Source organism: Poecilia reticulata, chromosome 12, assembly GCF_904066995.2.
Source record: "Poecilia reticulata chromosome 12, P_reticulata-male-v2, whole genome shotgun sequence".
Taxonomy (NCBI): Eukaryota; Metazoa; Chordata; class Actinopteri; order Cyprinodontiformes; family Poeciliidae; genus Poecilia; species Poecilia reticulata.
Window position 1 is genome coordinate 547,618 of NC_088841.1, and position 17,174 is coordinate 564,791.

General features: G+C 42.7%; 1 protein-coding gene across 9 annotated transcripts in view; it reads left to right on the top strand.

The window, feature by feature from the left end:
• The window catches only part of LOC103473513 (multiple epidermal growth factor-like domains protein 10), a 232,232-nt gene that overhangs the window by 90,950 nt on the left and 124,108 nt on the right, over positions 1 to 17,174 (top strand). For all 9 annotated transcript variants that reach the window (XR_014090313.1, XR_014090314.1, XM_081613843.1 and 6 more), the window contains exons 6-8: positions 588 to 794; positions 4,313 to 4,487; positions 12,173 to 12,293. Coding sequence is in view for 7 of the 9 variants with exons in the window: in XM_081613843.1 (XP_081469969.1) it covers positions 588 to 794; positions 4,313 to 4,487; positions 12,173 to 12,293 (503 nt within the window). In the remaining 2 variants the exon portion in view is untranslated. The remainder of the gene's footprint in view (positions 1 to 587; positions 795 to 4,312; positions 4,488 to 12,172; positions 12,294 to 17,174) is intronic.

Below are 17,174 nucleotides of genomic sequence, written 5' to 3' on the forward strand. Positions count from 1 at the left end.
TCAAAATATGTTTCAGAAAGTTTTGCGCCATGGCTGATTGGTTTGTTCTCTCCATGTGGAGAGGAGAGCCGAGCTGACAGAGCTGAAGTGTATATCCTTATCGCAGATATCAGCTAATTCTGTCAAATTCAGTTCAATCCATACTGTAAACCAGCTGACCAAATTCTTTGTTTTTATGGCGGTTTAGCAATGTTTTCCTTCACCTTTACAACTTCAATATCACTGCATGTGTGGTGGGATTTACACCATGAAATAAGCATGTCACGATAAAATGTATTTTTCTGTGCAAGTCTTTCTTTTTTTACCTGTATTATCGCGAATGATATCATATGGCTCAACCCTACTTGGACCGTGTTGAGTTTCCCTCCTTCAAATCTCCTGAAGTGTAAAGGTGAGCGGCCTTTGCGTAGCAGAGATGAGATGAGAGTTTTTTTTATAAGACTGAAAGAACCAGAGTCCTTTACAAGGTCGGGGCCTATATTCAGAACTTTTGTGCTAAATTTCTAAATGTATTTTTATTGACACTTTTCATACCAGCTGCTTTGCCAAATCTATGACAATGCATATTTCTGTCTTGCTGATAACAGGTGCCAGGATGAGTGTCCAGTTGGTACTTTTGGTGCTGGCTGTGCAAAGACCTGTCACTGTATGAACAACAGTAAGTGTGCTCATGTCAATGGAACATGTGATGCGGGCTACACAGGAGAAAAATGTGATATCCGCTTATGCCCTGACGACCGTTATGGTTTAAGATGTGAAAAGAATTGTCCCTGCCACGCCCCAAGAACTCTAAGGTATGTTGTAAATGATTTAACTGACTTTAACAAACTTTATTGTGCAAGAATAAACACATTTAAACAATCTGTTTTCTAATTTCCTGAATACTCACTAGTACTCGTAGGAATCAATGTAGAGTTTTAATATTTAGGTGAAAAGCAAGTTTCCAGGTATAGTACTTAACTAGTGTGGCTGTAATATGTCAGACAATTACACAAGCACAGGTGGCTGTTAGTTGATGGGTCTGACGTGCTAACTGACAGGCAAACAGGATTTCTTCTTAACTCACAAAGGTTCTGCAAGTGTTACTTAAGATAAAGCTTGATCTATTATACTGGAAAGCAAAAAAAAAAAGAAAAAACTTCCTGTAAATGCATGTTATGAACTTTGAAGACAATCCTTCCAAGAAAGTACCAGGAGATAAGTTTTTTTTAGTTCAGTCTGCTTAATCAGAAAATTAAGCAGACTGACTTTTTAAAATTCTTATATCAGTCTAATAATGACTGATATCACTGTTTTTTGTTTGCCACAATTTCTGCTTTATGTAGCTTAAAGTTCCACTTCAACACACACACTTGAATTTACCACACAAGCTAAATCCAAGAAAAATACATAATAAGCTTAATTTTTTAATAAACTGGACAATAGTGATCTGATTTGAAACCCTAATGTATTTCATTAAATTAAGATTGTAGAAGTTTCAACAAAGTTAAATGATCTTAGATTTCATTTCTCAGTATCAGAGTTAGTCCAAGAATCAAAAAGAAAAAAAGAATGTCTTCATAAAATTGGCTAGTAACAATATATTGTCGAGAACAAGATTCAAGCTGTGTGGTTTGCTGAAAAGCAGTGAACAAGAAAAGTCAATATTATACAAAATATTTAAATGGTGGAGAAAGAAATATTTATGGGCTTGTTACAACTTGTTGCTCATAAAGGTATGCTGTAGTTTAAAAAAAATGCTGTTTTAAAATGGCAAAACTATCTGCCCTCTTTCCACTTGTATTTGCACACTGCAGGTCATCTGTCTTAAAGTCCTTAAGTTGTCTATCACTTAAAAAGAAAAAATAGACTTTTCTTTTAGGAATATGTAAGAGAAAGCAAAGACAGGAATGGCATAAAAAAGTATTAAATTGACTGGCCATCTGTATGCTGGATGACCATAGAAGGTTTGAATAATTTAAACAACTAATATCTTTTGAAAAGAGAAACGTTAGAATATTCTGCCCACTAAGCAATTAAAAATTACAAATTATCAAACAAACATTATACACTGCTCAAAAAAATAAAGGGAACACTTAAACAACACAATATAACTCCAAGTAAATCAAACTTCTGTGAAATCAAACTGTCCACTTAGGAAGCAACACTGATTGACAATCAATTTCCCCTGCTGTTGTGCAAATGGCAATTGGCAAGACACACTCAATAAAGGAGTGGTTCTGCAGGTGGGGACCACAGACCACTTCTCAGTACATATGCTGTCTGGCTGATGTTTTGGTCAGTTTTGAATGTTGGTGGTGCTTTCACACTCGTGGTAGCATGAGACGGACTCTACAGCCCACACAAGTGGCTCAGGTAGTGCAGCTCATCCAGGATGGCACATCAATGCGAGCTGTGGCAAGAAGGTTTGCTGTGTCTGTCAGCGTAGTGTCCAGAGGCTGGAGGTGCCACCAGGAGACAGGCCAGTACACCAGGAGACATGGAGGAGGGCGTAGAAGGGCAACAACCCAGCAGCAGGACCGCTACCTCCGCCTTTGTGCAAGAAGAAACAGGAGGAGCACTGCCAGAGCCCAGCAAAATGACCTTCAGCAGGTCACAAATGTGCATGTGTCTGCACAAATGGTTAGAAACTGACTCCATGAGGATGGTATGAGGGCCCGACGTCCACAGATGGGGGTTGTGCTCACAGCCCAACACCGTGCAGGACGCTTGGCATTTGCCAGAGAACACCAGGATTGGCAAATTCGCCACTGGCGCCTTGTGCTCTTCACAGATGAAAGCAGGTTCACACTGAGCACATGTGACAGACGTGACAGAGTCTGAAGACGCCATGGAGAGCGGTCTGCTGCCTGCAACATCCTTCAGCATGACCGGTTTGGCAGTGGGTCAGTAATAGTGTGGGGTGGCATTTCTTTGGAGGGCCGCACAGCCCTTCATGTGCTCACCAGAGGTAGCCTGACTGCCGAGATGAGATCCTCAGACCCCTTGTGAGACCATATGCTGGTGCGGTTGGCCCTGGGTTCCTCCTAATGCAGGACAATGCTAGACCTCATGTGGCTGGAGTGTGTCAGCAGTTCCTGCAAGATGAAGGCATTGAAGCTATGGACTGGCCCGCCCGTTCCCCAGACCTGAATCCGATTGAGCACATCTGGGACATCATGTCTCGCTCCATCCACCAACGTCACGTTGCACCACAGACTCTCCAGGAGTTGGCAGATGCTTTAGTCCAGGTCTGGGAGGAGATCCCTCAGGAGACCATCCGCCACCTCATCAGGAGCATGCCCAGGCGTTGTAGGGAGGTCATACAGGCACGTGGAGGCCACACACAATACTGAGCCTCATTTTGACTTGTTTTAAGGAAATTACATTAAGTTGAATCAGCCTGTAGTGTGTTTTTTCATTTAATTTTGTGTGTGGCTCCAAATCCAGGCCTCCATTGGTTAATAAATTTGATTTTCATTGATGATTTTTGTGTGATTTTGTTGTCAGCACATTCAACTTTGTACAGAACAAAGTATTCAATGAGATTATTTCATTCATTCAGATCTAGGATGTGTTATTTGAGTGTTTCCCTTTATTTTTTTGAGCAGTGTATATTTTTTGTCAAAGTCTATGTATTAAATAGAAAACAAGCAGAGATGCATATTACTTTGAAACTTACCCTGGTCAACATTTTTCCCCAGTTTTAAGTGTCAGTAAATAGAAGACATACGTAAGGCCTCTCTTCCATTTTTTTAACATTGCTGGTACTGAATTATACATTTGCTAAGAATTTTAAAGTACACCCGAGTTAGTATAAAACATGAAGCATTATTCCACCACTCACATATGCAGTTAATACTCGCAGGGAGGATGGCACCTACCTCATCATTCATTGGCGAGGAGGGATATGTTTATAATTATGTAATTGACATAGACTGCCTGTCAGCTATGTCAATTTGTAAAGCTAACAAATTTTGGTTTTGTCAGTTTAGAAAACAAACTTTTCTGAAAATTAGGTTTTATATTGAAAGAATTGGGATAACTTTGAAGTGATAACACCCTGTGTTAAGTGATGAAATTACACTGTACGAAATTTGTTTTTCTATATTTTAAGAACTTAGTGTGTAGGACATATATTTCGATTCAGGAAAGACATGTTACTAAGATTAAAAGATTACTTTAAACTTGTTAGGAGTATAAAAAATTATGGGACTTAATTGTACCATTAACCATTTTTTTCTGTGATAAAAATGTGCAAAGCAGTTCAATTTAGTACTCTAACATAGTGAAGTAAATTTTTGTGATTACGTCATGTTTTCTTCTTCACTAGATGCCACCCAGTGTCAGGGGAGTGTACATGTCAGGCTGGTTGGTCAGGACTCTTTTGCAATGAGACGTGCACACCAGGATTTTATGACAAATCTTGCAGTGACTTGTGTCAGTGCCAGAATGGAGCTGACTGCCACAATGTGACTGGAGAATGTATCTGTGCTCCTGGCTTTATGGTAAATTAATTTGTCGCATGCGCATGTTTTAATTTTAGTGCATCCAGAATTATATGTATCCATAGACATACATACATACAAGCAAACTTTACAGTTAAGACATATGACACTAAGAGATAAAAAATAGATTGCACAGTAGTCTGTTGAAAAATTTTAATATACTCCTAAAGCATATTCATTTACAGTTTACATTATAAAGTTAAAATTATTAAGGATTGTGAATAAAGTAGTTTAACTGTTCTAATCTAATCTTTGCTATTTTCACTAGACAAATAAAAATGTTCTCCTAAAATACAAATGCCAAGCCAAAATGTTTACCTGTCCTGACATGTTCTTTCCTGCCTTTCACATATCCCTGAGTGAAACATCATATTTATGTTAATTATGGTCAGAGCAATTTTATTTCATAGCTGAAATTCAAAACTGTTGTGTGAAAAAAAACATACTGGGAGTATCTCAACACAAAGAAAGAAAAAAAGGAAAAAACTCAAATATATGATCTGTGTATCTAAAGATATATCTTAGTGGCACTTCTTTTAACCATAAAATTGCGGAAATAAAAATTATGAAAATAAATTCCCTTAATGGAAACACACCAATTTAAAAAAGAAAAAAAAACCCTCTCGTTTTCTCATAAGGGTTTTGAGGATTTTATTTGTCTGTGTATTAAATCATTAGTCTTTTGTAAATTCCACTTGCAACCAGTGTCAGATTTATTGCTGTTACTCACCTGTGCTGCCTGGATATCTGTTTTCTCTTCATTAAACCATAATTTACTCTTCATACCTGGGTCCACCTCACCACCTCACAACAACTGCACTTCATGACAGGGGGGATATTGGCTTACTTTTGGGAGACAGGATAAGCAAGCTTTTACTTTAGAATAAATACGTAAATAAACCTTTATGTAACCTTTCAGATAAAATAAACATGCTTGTTAATACAAAATAAACAATAAGGATAAACACAATGACGTACAAAATGTTGAGTAATTATGTTCAATTTTGCATAAACATTAGCTCATATGTTGCAGAAATATTAGAATCTAATGTTTCTGATCTCTGAAGTCTATTTCTTTAAATGTAAAATCAATCTACGTAGCAATAATGACATCACTCAAGTAAAAGAAAAAAGTACAGTGCAGTAAAACCACTTTTACAAGTTACCCTCCACCCCAAGTTGCTCAAGTGAATGTAACCAATTGTATGCCCTTTTGAACATAGATAACATTAGTAGTTGAAGATGACTTGAAGATGTCCGCCAACACCTCAGAAAGTTGTTCCTCATACATCTACCATCTCCGAACCGTTTCCTACTAATTTTATCAGAAGAGATGTCAAGCATCAGCAGAAAGATGAAACCCTCCACCTGTGACCTGAAGCCATTCCCAACCTCCTGGGTAAAAATCCATATCAACACCTGCAGTCCCCTGATTACATAAACCTCTCTCCAATCTGGTTATGTCATCTTCATCTCAAAGAAAGCCGTAATCAGACTACTAAAAAAAACACTCTTGACCAAGAAGTCCTTTCGTGGCTTCTTGTTTCCAAAAATCCCCCCAAAAAACTCATCAGATCCATCTGGCAATCATATTTAAAGTGCTAGAGAAAGCAGTTGCCATCCACCTTCAAAATCATCTCCATGTGACACTCTGCATCAAATCCATTGATAGCCACTCACTGTGTTCCCCAGTGGTCAGTCCTTGGTCCTATTCTCTTTATCCTTTACCTCCTTCCCCTTTGTCAGGTCATCAACCATCATGGTTTCTCTTTTCACAGCTACACTGATGACACACAGCTTTGTGTAAATGCCACAGCTGTAACTGTGCCTTAAAAGCCACCAGTATCCTAATCAAAACTCACCACTTGCCTAGAGGTGATAAATATATGAATGGAGCACAACCTTCTCCAACTCAACAGCTCAAAAACTGGAGGCATTCTTTTGGGCACTCCTCATCAGACCCAATCATCACCCATAACCAGCATCTCCTTTTTTGGTTCCAATATTCCTCTTTTATCAGCAGTCATAAATCTTGGTGTAGAAATAGACCTCCAGCTCACTTTTTAATCCATATCAAACACTTCTGCAATACCTCGTATCATCTACGGAACATTTCCAAAATCTGTCCCGTTCTCTCTCTCTCTTTCTCTCTCTCTCTCTCTCTCTCTCTCTCTCTCTCTCTCTCTCTCTCTCTCTCTCTCTCTCTCAGATGCCAAAAATTCAGGATTCTGGAGAACTTGACTGTACTTAGGAGGTGATTTGTGGAGAACTATAAATATCTGGGTCTCCAAATTGACAAAAAACTGGACTGGGTCAAGAACACTGACGCTGTGTACAGAAAGGACTAAAGTCGCCTCTACTTTCTGAGACAGCTGAGGGCCTCCTTTGTCTGCAGAGCCCCTCTGCGGGCCTTTCTCATTTCCATAGCACCTCCGTGGGTCCCCAGCATCTCTATGTAGGTCTATGTAAGCAAACCAGAAAGAAAACCTTTTGGACAGATTTGAATGGTAACCTGAACGTGATGCACTGCTTCATAAATATGATTCAAGGACTCAAGGATTTTTTTATTGTCATACCACCTAGGTAGCTCGTGGTATGAAATTTAGACTCGGGTCCCAGATGAAGAAATCCACCACACAGAAAAATAAATTTAAAAAAAGTAATTTAAGGCCTTTTAGGCCTCTGGGACTCCGGAAGCAGCTGATGGGTACCGGCGGGCGAAGCGGCATGCGGCTTGGGTGGTTGCTGAGGCAAAAACTCGGGCGTGGGAGAAGTTTGGAGAGGCCATGGAGAAAGATTTTCGCACGGCTTTGAGGCTATTCTGGTCCACCATCCGGTGTCTCAGGAGGGGGAAGCAGTGCAGCACCAACACTGTTTATAGTGGGGACGGTATGCTGCTGACCTCAACTCGGGACGTTGTGGGCCAGTGGGCGGAATACTTCGAAGATCTCCTCAATCCCACCAACATGCCTTCTGTTGAGGAAGCTGAGCCTGGGGACTCTGGGTTGGGCTTTCCAATCTCTGGGGACGAGGTCGCCGAGGTGGTTAAAAAGCTCCTCGGTGGCAGGGCCCCGGGGGTGGATGAGATCCGCCCGGAGTTCCTTAAAGCTCTGGATGTTGCGGGGTTGTGTTGGCTCACGCGACTCTGCAATATCGCATGGACATCGGGGGCAGTTCCCCTGGATTGGCAGACTGGGGTGGTGATCCCCCTGTTCAAAAAGGGGGACCAGAGGGCGTGCTCCAATTACAGGGGGATCACAATCTTAAGCCTCCCTGGTAAGGTCTATTCAGGGGTCCTGGAGAGGAGGGTCCGTCGGATAGTCAAACCTCGGATTCAGGAAGAGCAGTGTGGTTTTCATCCTGGTCGTGGAACACTGAACCAGCTCTACACCTTCAGCAGGGTGCTGGAGGGTGCATGGGAGTTCGCCCAACCAGTCTACATGTGTTTTGTGGACTAGGAGAAGGCGTTCGACCGTGTCCCTAGGGGGGACTTGTGGGGGTTTCTCCGGGAGTATGGGGTACCGGGCCCTTTGATACGGGCTGTCAGGTCCCTGTATGACCGGTGTCAGAGATTGGTTCGCATTGCCGGCAGTAAGTCGGGCCCGTTTCCGGTGAGAGTTAGACTCCACCAATGTCATGATCCGTGTTTCCGAGTGTGAAGCGGCCGGGATGAGGATCAGTGCCTCCAAATCTGAGGCCATGGTCTTGAGCCGAAAAAGGGTAGAGTGCCTTCTCCGGGTCAAGGGGGGTCGTCCTGCCTCAAGTGGAGGAGTTTAAGTATCTGGGGATCTTGATTTGATGCAGAGAAGGGAGCGGGGTATCGACAGGCGGATTGGGGCAGCGTCAGATGTGAAACGGGCGCTGTACCGGTCCGTCGTGGTGAAGTGAGAGCTGAGTCAAAAAACGAAGCTCTCGATTTACCGATCGATGTACGTTCCCACCCTCATCTATGGTCATGAGTTTTGGGTCATGACCGAAAGAATGAGATCCCGGATAAAAGCGGCCGAAATGAGTTTCCTACGCAGGATGGCTGGCACTCCTCCTTCCACTGACTGGTTGTTTCTAGATAGCATTGGAAGAAAGCAGAGGAAATAGATATTTCACAGATTATCTCTCATACCATACTGTCACAACATAATGACAGTTTTAACAAATAGGTTAATTTAAAAAGTAAAATAAAAGTTACATAAGTGCAGCTTTAATTTCACTTAGGAGAGGACGGGTCAGGAGGGACGTGGAATATAGCTGCTGCTGACTGTTAAGTTTTAACAAACACTTAAGTTGTTAAGTGTGGTAAAAGGTACAAGTTAATAAATATATGAATATCTTGGTTTTTTGTTTTCCTTAATTCATTAAATGCTAGTGAAAAGGAGGCAAACAGTAGTCTGTAGCTAAGTTAACTATGCTAATCGGCCCCAATTTTTTACAAATTTCTATGAACAAAAAATAAATAAATAAATTTTGGAGGCCCCCTGTCGGTCAGGAGCCCTTAGAATTGTTATAACTCCCCTATACAGCAACCCTGCTGACAGCTGAAGGGAAGAATTGTTCCTCAGCCTAATGGTTTTGCTCTGGATGCTCCTCAGCCTCCTGCCTGAGGGGAGTGGCTGGAAGAGTCTGTGTGCAGGATGGGTGGAGTACTCCTCCTGCATTGTGCTGTGTAGAGGTCCAAGGTGGAGGGAAGGCTTCTCCCCACAGTCGTTTGTGCAGCCTTAACCATCCTCTGCAGATCCATCCTGTCAGAAGTAGAGCAGCTGCTGTGCACACGGTGATGCATGTCCAGAGAACGCTCTCTGCCACACAACAATAAAAGCTCCTGAGGACTGAGTTGCCCGTGCTGAGGGTGATGGAGGAGGAGATGGTGTTGTGGATCTGAGGTATGTTGGTCAAGAAGTCCAGAATCCAGTTCCCCAGTTTGGAACTCTGTCCATTAGAGGACAGCTTCTGTACCAGCATCTGTGGGATGATGGTGTTGAAGGCTGAGGAGAAATCCAGAAAGAGCAGACAGATATAATAGTTCCTGCTCTCCAGGTGGGTGAGGCTTTGTGGATCACTGATGAAATCGCATCAGCAGTGGAACGGTTCTTCCTGTCGGTGTACTGATGGGGGTCCACAGTGACATCGATGGAGTCCTTGAATTGATTCTTGACTAGCCTCTTGAAGCACTTCATGATTACCGATGTTAAGGCTATAGGTTGGTAGTCATTCAGGCTCATCACTGTAGAGCACTTATGAACAGGGACAATAATGGTGGTCATTAAGTGGCTGGGCACAGATGACAGTGACAGTGAGGTGTTGACGATGTCCGTCAACACCTCAGACAGCTGATGCGCACAGTCTCTCAGTACTCAGTACATGTTGTTGGGGCATGCAGCCTTACAAGGGTTGATTTCCTGGAGGGACTTCTTCACATCTGCTGTGGTCACACAGAGAGGTCACACAAGTCTGGTGCTGAGGGAGGTGTTAGGATTCTCGAAGTGGGCGTAGAACCTAAGTGCATCTGGCAGTGAGGAGTCACTTGGACATTGTGCATCCTTTATGTTGTAGTTAATGATGCATTTGATGCCCTTCCACATGTGCCGGGGGTCGTTGGTGGTGAAGTGACTTTGAATTTTCTGGGTGTCTGTGGCTTTGGCCCTCACAATGCCTGCAGCCAGTTCTTTCCTCGCTTTTCGAAGTGTTGATGCTTCACCTGTCCTGAACGCAGTGTCCCTAACTTTCAGCAGAGCTCTCTCCCTAGCATTCAGCCAGGGTTTTTGGTTCGGGTAACAGAACCAGAAACGGAACCAGAAACCACCACCAGGATGGTGGTGGTTTCTGGTTCCGTTTCTGGTTCATCATCCTGGTGGTGGTGATGACACCACCACCAGGATGATGTCCTGGTGGTGGTGACATCATCAGCACACCCAGAACAGAGAAGGTGTATTCCTCCAGGTCCACCTCTCCTTCATAATTAGCCACCTCTCTGAAGACCTGCCAGTCTGTGCACTGAAAACAGTCCTGGAGCACATAGGCTGTATCCCTGGGCCACACAGTGACTGTCTTCTTCTTTGGCTTTATCCGTCTCATCAGAGGACGATATGCTGGCGCCAGAAAGATGGAGATGGGGTCAGAGAGGCCACGATGGGGGCGAGGAAGAGCTCTGTACGCACCATGAATGTTAGATTACGCACATTCCAGAGTGTTGTCTCACCGTGTAGGAAACGTGACGTGCCGGTAAAATCTGGGCAGGCTGCCCGTCAGTTTCACGGGGGTAAAGACCCCGCAAGCACATAAAACGCCTCCGGGTGTTTCATCTGCAGTGGTGTCATGTAGCTCACTGCTGCATGCTACATGCTTCATTGCCGTTAGCACCTGGTGAGATGTAAACAATGGTGAACACCGTAGTTAATTCCCGAGGCAGATAGTACGGCCAGCATTTCACTGTCATAAGTTATTTTGCCTCGGAGCAGCAGCTTTTAACCAGTCCACAGTTCATAAACCAACCTTCATTCACATACATACAGAGTCCTCCCCTCGTGTTTTTTCCGACCATTGGTGGCGGCCTGCTCGGAATAACTAAATACCGTTGATTTGAAGGCTGAGTCTGGCATGTTGCTGTTAAGCCAGCCTCAGATGTAACAAATACACTTTGTTATCCAGTGAGCAGACATTGACCAGAAATAGAGTTGGAACAGGTGGCTTCCTAGCCTTCAGCTGGGCCAAATCTCCTGCCTGCTTCCGCCTCTTCTGTTTTCGGGGACAGTATTTTTTTTTACCATTGCTCCTTGCACCCTGCTGTGTCAGTCCATTGATCTGAGGAGCTGCTGACTCCCAAGTGCAGATTTTAGCCTTGGTGATATATTAACAGCCAAACTGTCTCCAATGGCCATCAGTTCAGCCGAGCTGTACTTCAGTCGTAAAGTTGCCACTAAACTCTTACCCAAAGCAGCCTCATAGATGTTAAAATAATATTTAATCTAGGGAACTCGAGAAGCTGCTGCACCTCTTTGCGCTGCCATAGCAATTGATAATCAATTGGAATATATGTGTGATTGAATGGAAGTGACTTCTTTGTAAAGTGCTTTGTGATATTTGTTGTGACTTGATGCTATATAATTAAACTGAAATTAAATGAATGGTAAAAACAATTTTTTATCATCATTACAGGCTAAATATATCCAGACATATTAAGATGAGATTTATCAGCTCAGAGCATAATGGATGCCATCCCACAGCAATGTGTGAGCACTCATAAAGAGCAACAGCAACCAACGGTTGTAGTTGGTTGCAGTTTTACCAGTTACCAGTATGTTTTGTATATTCAAGTTCAAACATACCATCCCATAAACCACATGAAATAGAGGTCATTGACAGAATAAGCTGCTAGGCATTGGCAGAGGAGATGTTTTTCATAGGCACAACTCTCTGATTAGTTTTACTTCCAAATGTGCCACAATCTAAAGAGAAGTAAACAGTCTGTCCAAAAGTGAAAAAATTTATTGTGCAGTTTCAATAATGATATACAGACAAATCTTGCACTTTTTTGCACAAAAAAATTACAGTAATGTAAAATAGAGAAAGCACTGGCTGCATTGAACAACCAAACCTTGACAAAATTATCTGTTACTTTAAAAATAACTAAGTAAAATAGGTATTGAGAGTTTTTGCACTCAGAGCCTCTGTTTATCCATTCGATTCTCCAGGGTTCCAAGTGTGCAGTACCATGCCCAGCTGGGGCATATGGAGTAAACTGTTCTGCAACCTGCAAATGTAAGAACGGAGTCCAGTGCTCCCCTGTTGATGGATCCTGTTCCTGTAAACCAGGTGAGGAGAAAGGAACAGATGACATGGAGGTAATGAGAAAAAAGAAAGGTTAATGGAACAATGACCAGTGAATACATGACATGGTGTTTATTTCTGTGTTGCCCTGCGATGGATTGACGACCTGTTCAGTGTGTATCCCGCCTTTGCCCAATGACCGATAAGCGTGTTGGATTGCAGCTTAATCACTTAAACAGTATTGCAGGACCAAACTTTGCAGGCCAAGTTTGTAATATTTCAACATCTCATTTTACATTCATAGGAAAGCTTATTTGTCAGGTAACTGACAATTTGAATGGAGAGAAAACTGGCATATTTAAAAACGGAATGGCAAGGAATTATAAGTCAGCATAGATGACACTTTAAGTTATAAACCCATTTCTCCCCATATTAGGACCACCCTCCTATTTCAGTGATGTGCACAATACCTTACTTTTTCCTGGATCCCAGCAAACTTCCACATATCCATCCATTTATTTTGCTTATCCGGAGTTGGGTCGTGAGGGTAGCAGCCTAAATAAAGAGACCTCTAGCCATTTGGCCTGGAGAGAGGGAAATGGGAATGCCTTGGGAATCCCAAGGCGTCCCATAGTCCCTCCAAAGTGTCCGGGTTCTTCTCCTGGGTCTTGTTGAGAAAATTATTATTTTGAGTGTTTAACACAGTTTAAACCTTTTAGAACAAATTTCTTAAGTTTGAACAGGTTTGTGTGAGTGATTTAAAACCCGAAGAATAGAGAATCTGCAAGAGAATTTTGGCTCAGACCCCTGGGGTCTTATCATTAAAGACAGGAGGTCATAAATTAACATATGCAGGAAGGTGGAGGACATTATCACTTGAATTACTCTGAGAAAGGGAACTTTGGTCGGTTCACGTAACCAGGATGAGAAGTCTTCCAGAACTAACATCTGACATGGTGAAAAAACTGAATATAACATAAAATGTTTTAAATCACTAACATTTAATTTGTAAGACATTTTTCTTAGTTATTAATAACATGTTTTGACTAAAAATTCTATTATCTTGTTTTAGAATTAATTTAGTTAATGATGAATGTATTTGAAATTGTATTATTTCTGACTATATTAGAATCACATGAAAATGTTTTGTTTAGTATTAGAAAATACTTAGGTTTATGGTGAATGAATGTCTTAATTCTTATTTGTTTCTAATTCCTAATTAGAAACAGGAATTGTACTTCATTATTTTCTGTTTATTATCTATTGCTTTTGGTTTGATATCAGAACTAAACTTTGGAGATGCTGAGTGCAGAAGAACAAATTGGGTTTTTGGAGAACTTTACATTGAATTAAAATAAAGTATTAAAGGTTTGTTCCTGGCAGAGCAGAAGAAAAACCAGAATTTCACAGCTATCTGTGAGGTTCCTGCATCTGTTTCTCTTTGCCCAGATGGCTGTAGAGCCACAGGAGGCCAGATACTGTTAAGAAAATAAATTTAAAATAAGTTAGTTTTAGAATTTATCATGACTTGATTGAAATACCATAATTATAGTTTTAAAATTTATAACATATTCTGACCTATTGATATATTTTACTGTAGTTAAAGCAGATGGTTTGTCAAGATCTTCCGATCTGCTCTTTGTCTGTTGGGAAACAATCAGTAGGAAGTTCTAGCTTTTCACACTGATCTGTGAAAGCCATAAACCACCATGAATTCGGAGAGTCTGCTTCCACCTTATTTAACAAAAGGTGTTTGATCTTGCGACCGAACTGCGGGACTTTTTCTAAATTTAAAAGGGCCAGAGATGCCTTCCAATTGGTCAAGTAAAGATACGCCTTATTTGAATACATTAAAGAGGTAAACACACCTACAGGTATAAAAGTTTGTGCACAAGGGAAACAATTCAGAAAAAAGCTGATTCATTTTACTTCTGCACCAGCTCTTTCTCCAAGGACGTCCTTGATATTTCTTTGTCTTCTTGTCTCAGGTAACAATGTTTGTATCTGTGTTTCTTCAGTTTCCTGTACTATCTTATATTTTCTTCTGATTGGATTAAATCCTGTAATTCTGTGACGTCAACACGCATTGTTGTGTTTTTGTCCCCGCACGTGGCCACGCGAGAAAACCCGGGATCAAAAGGAAGTATCAGAGCCAGAGTTTTGCTAAATTTACCAGTAATATAGAAATTCTTCCTTAACAGTCTTCTCCCAAGTGGGATGTGCCCAGAACACCTCACCAGGGAAACATCCAGGAGGCATGCTGACCAGGTGCATGAGCCACCTCAACTAGCTCCACTCGGCATGAAAGAGCATTGGCTCTACTCTGAGCCCCTCTGGAATGACTGAGCTTCCCACCCGCTCTCTAAAGGAGAGCCCAGACACCCTATGGAGCAAACTAATTTTGGCCGCTTGTATCCATGACCTTGTTCTTTGATCCAACAATCATGACCATAGATGAGGGTAGGAACATAGACCAACAGGTAAATTGAGAGCTTTGCTTTTTGACTCGGCTCTCTCTGTCAAATTTTAATTGGAGTTTGATGGATTCATTGATATTAATTGATATCACATCCTTCACATAAACCCCACTCCAGGTTTCCTCTAACAGGTCATTAGAAAATGACATTATTGTTCCATCTGATCTGGCTGACCTAATGTCTGACATTAGGTTAGACATAACATGCAGTAAACTTTAACAGTAAAGTTAAAAGTTTTTTTCTTTTACTTTACTGTGATGAACCATACATATAGGCAAATTATCACTTATATCACTTATTAGGATCCCAATGCTCATAACCTTTCCAATTATGTTTCTGAAAAATTACCAGAGTTGCACTAGTACTAGTAATTCTGGCTGGTTGAGTAACCACTGGATATACATTTCTACTGAACAAGGTAACTGCAAAATCTGTAGTCATGGCATTACATATACAATCTACAATGTTACTTATTTTCTCCATCTGTTTCAACAGTAACACTTTCCATCATATCATCTAAAGGAAATGACATACATTTAATTTTTCACATCTCAAGGAGCAACTAATATGCTGCAACACGCCACATTTGTTCTTCACTCAATTTAATGAAAGAGATTTTACCCCTCCAACTCAAAATTTCTCCAAGATTTTACTTGCTCCATTCAGTATACCATCCATCCATCCATCCATCCATCCATCCATCCATCCATCCATCCATCCATTGTCTTCCGCTTATCCGGGGTCGGGTCGCGGGGGCAGCAGCTTTAGAAGGGAGGCCCAGACTTCCCTCTCCCCAGCCACTTCTTCCAGCTCCTCCGGGGGAATCCCAAGGCGTTCCCAGGCCAGCCGAGAGACATAGTCCCTCCAGTGTGTCCTGGGTCTTCCCCGAGGCCTCCTCCCGGTGGGACGTGCCCGGAACACCTCACCAGGGAGGCGTCCAGGAGGCATCCTTACCAGATGCCCGAGCCACCTCAACTGGCTCCTCTCGACGTGAAGGAGCAGCGGCTCTACTCTGAGTCCCTCCCGGATGACCGAGCTTCTCACCCTATCTCTAAAGGAGAGCCCAGCCACCCTGCGGAGGAAGCCCGTTTCGGTCGCTTGTATCTCGTTCTTTCGGTCATGACCCAAGAACGAGATACATGACCATAGATGAGGGTGGGAACGTAGCTCGACCGGTAAATCGAGAGCTTCGCTTTTTGGCTCAGCTCTCTCTTTACCACAACGGACTGGTACAGAGCCCGCTTTACAGTAGATGATGCCCCAATCCGCCTGTCGATCTCCCGCTCCAGGTCTCACTGTCATTGTCCACGTGAGCATTGAAGTCCCCCAGTAGAACAAGGGAGCCCACAGGAGGGGCACTCTCCAGTACCCCGTCTAAGGACTCCAAGAAGGGTGGGTAATCTGAACTGCCGTTTGGCCCATAAGCGCAAACAATAGTCAGAACCCATCCCCCCACCTGTAGGCGGAGGGAGGCTACCCTCTCGTTCACCGGGGTGAACCTCAACGTACAGGCGCCCAGATGGGGGGCAACAAGTATGCCCACTCCAGCCCGGCTCCTCTCACCGTGGGCAACTCCAGAGTGGAAGTATGTCCAGCCCCTCTCAAGGAGACTGGTTCCAGAACCAGAGCCTTGTGTCGAGGTGAGGCCGACTATTTCTAGCCGGAACCTCTCAGCCTCGCACACTAGCTCCGGTTCCTTCCCCAGCTTCTGCAGCCGAGGATCAGACCACCAGGGTCCCCTCCCTCGGCTGCCACCCATAGCACAATGCACCCGACCCCTTTGGCCCCTTGGACAGGTGGTGAGCCCATCGGATGGGGGGCCCACGTCTCCTCTTCGGGATGAGCCCGGCCAGGCTCTGTCCTAGGATCATTGGGACACTCAAACCCCTCCACCACGAAAAGGTGGCAGCCCAAGGAGAGGGTGAAAAATGTCAAGGCTTTTATTTTGAAATTGTCAGTAAGCTTAATTTCAAATAGCCACACTAATCCAATGTGTACCTGTGGTTTGGTTAATCCAGCTATATAATGCCCCATAGTAGATCTAAATGCCAGCTCATCCCTAATGTGTGCTATTTGAGAGTTCTGCCATGTTGTAGTTCTGACCTTCAGTCTTTGTAGTTCTAAAGAGCAGCTCAACTATCGTGTGAGTGAGACACAAAGAGAGAAACAGAATTCTAACTGTTTGTAGCAGTTAGTTTTAATGAAAAAAGCAGTCCGAATATCTCCTTCCTGTTCAGGATCTGTAAGAGCGATCCGAAAACCATTTCAAGCATATAGTCAAGGGTGGGAAATGCTAATGTTTGAGCTAATGTTAATAAACTGCATTGCTGCGCAAGGCAGTTCACTATCCTGAGAAATAAATAACATAAAAAAGGCTAATATCATTGCACCTCCATAGGCGGTGCACTAACACGAGAGGAATATGCAGACTTTTATTTTGAAACTTTCA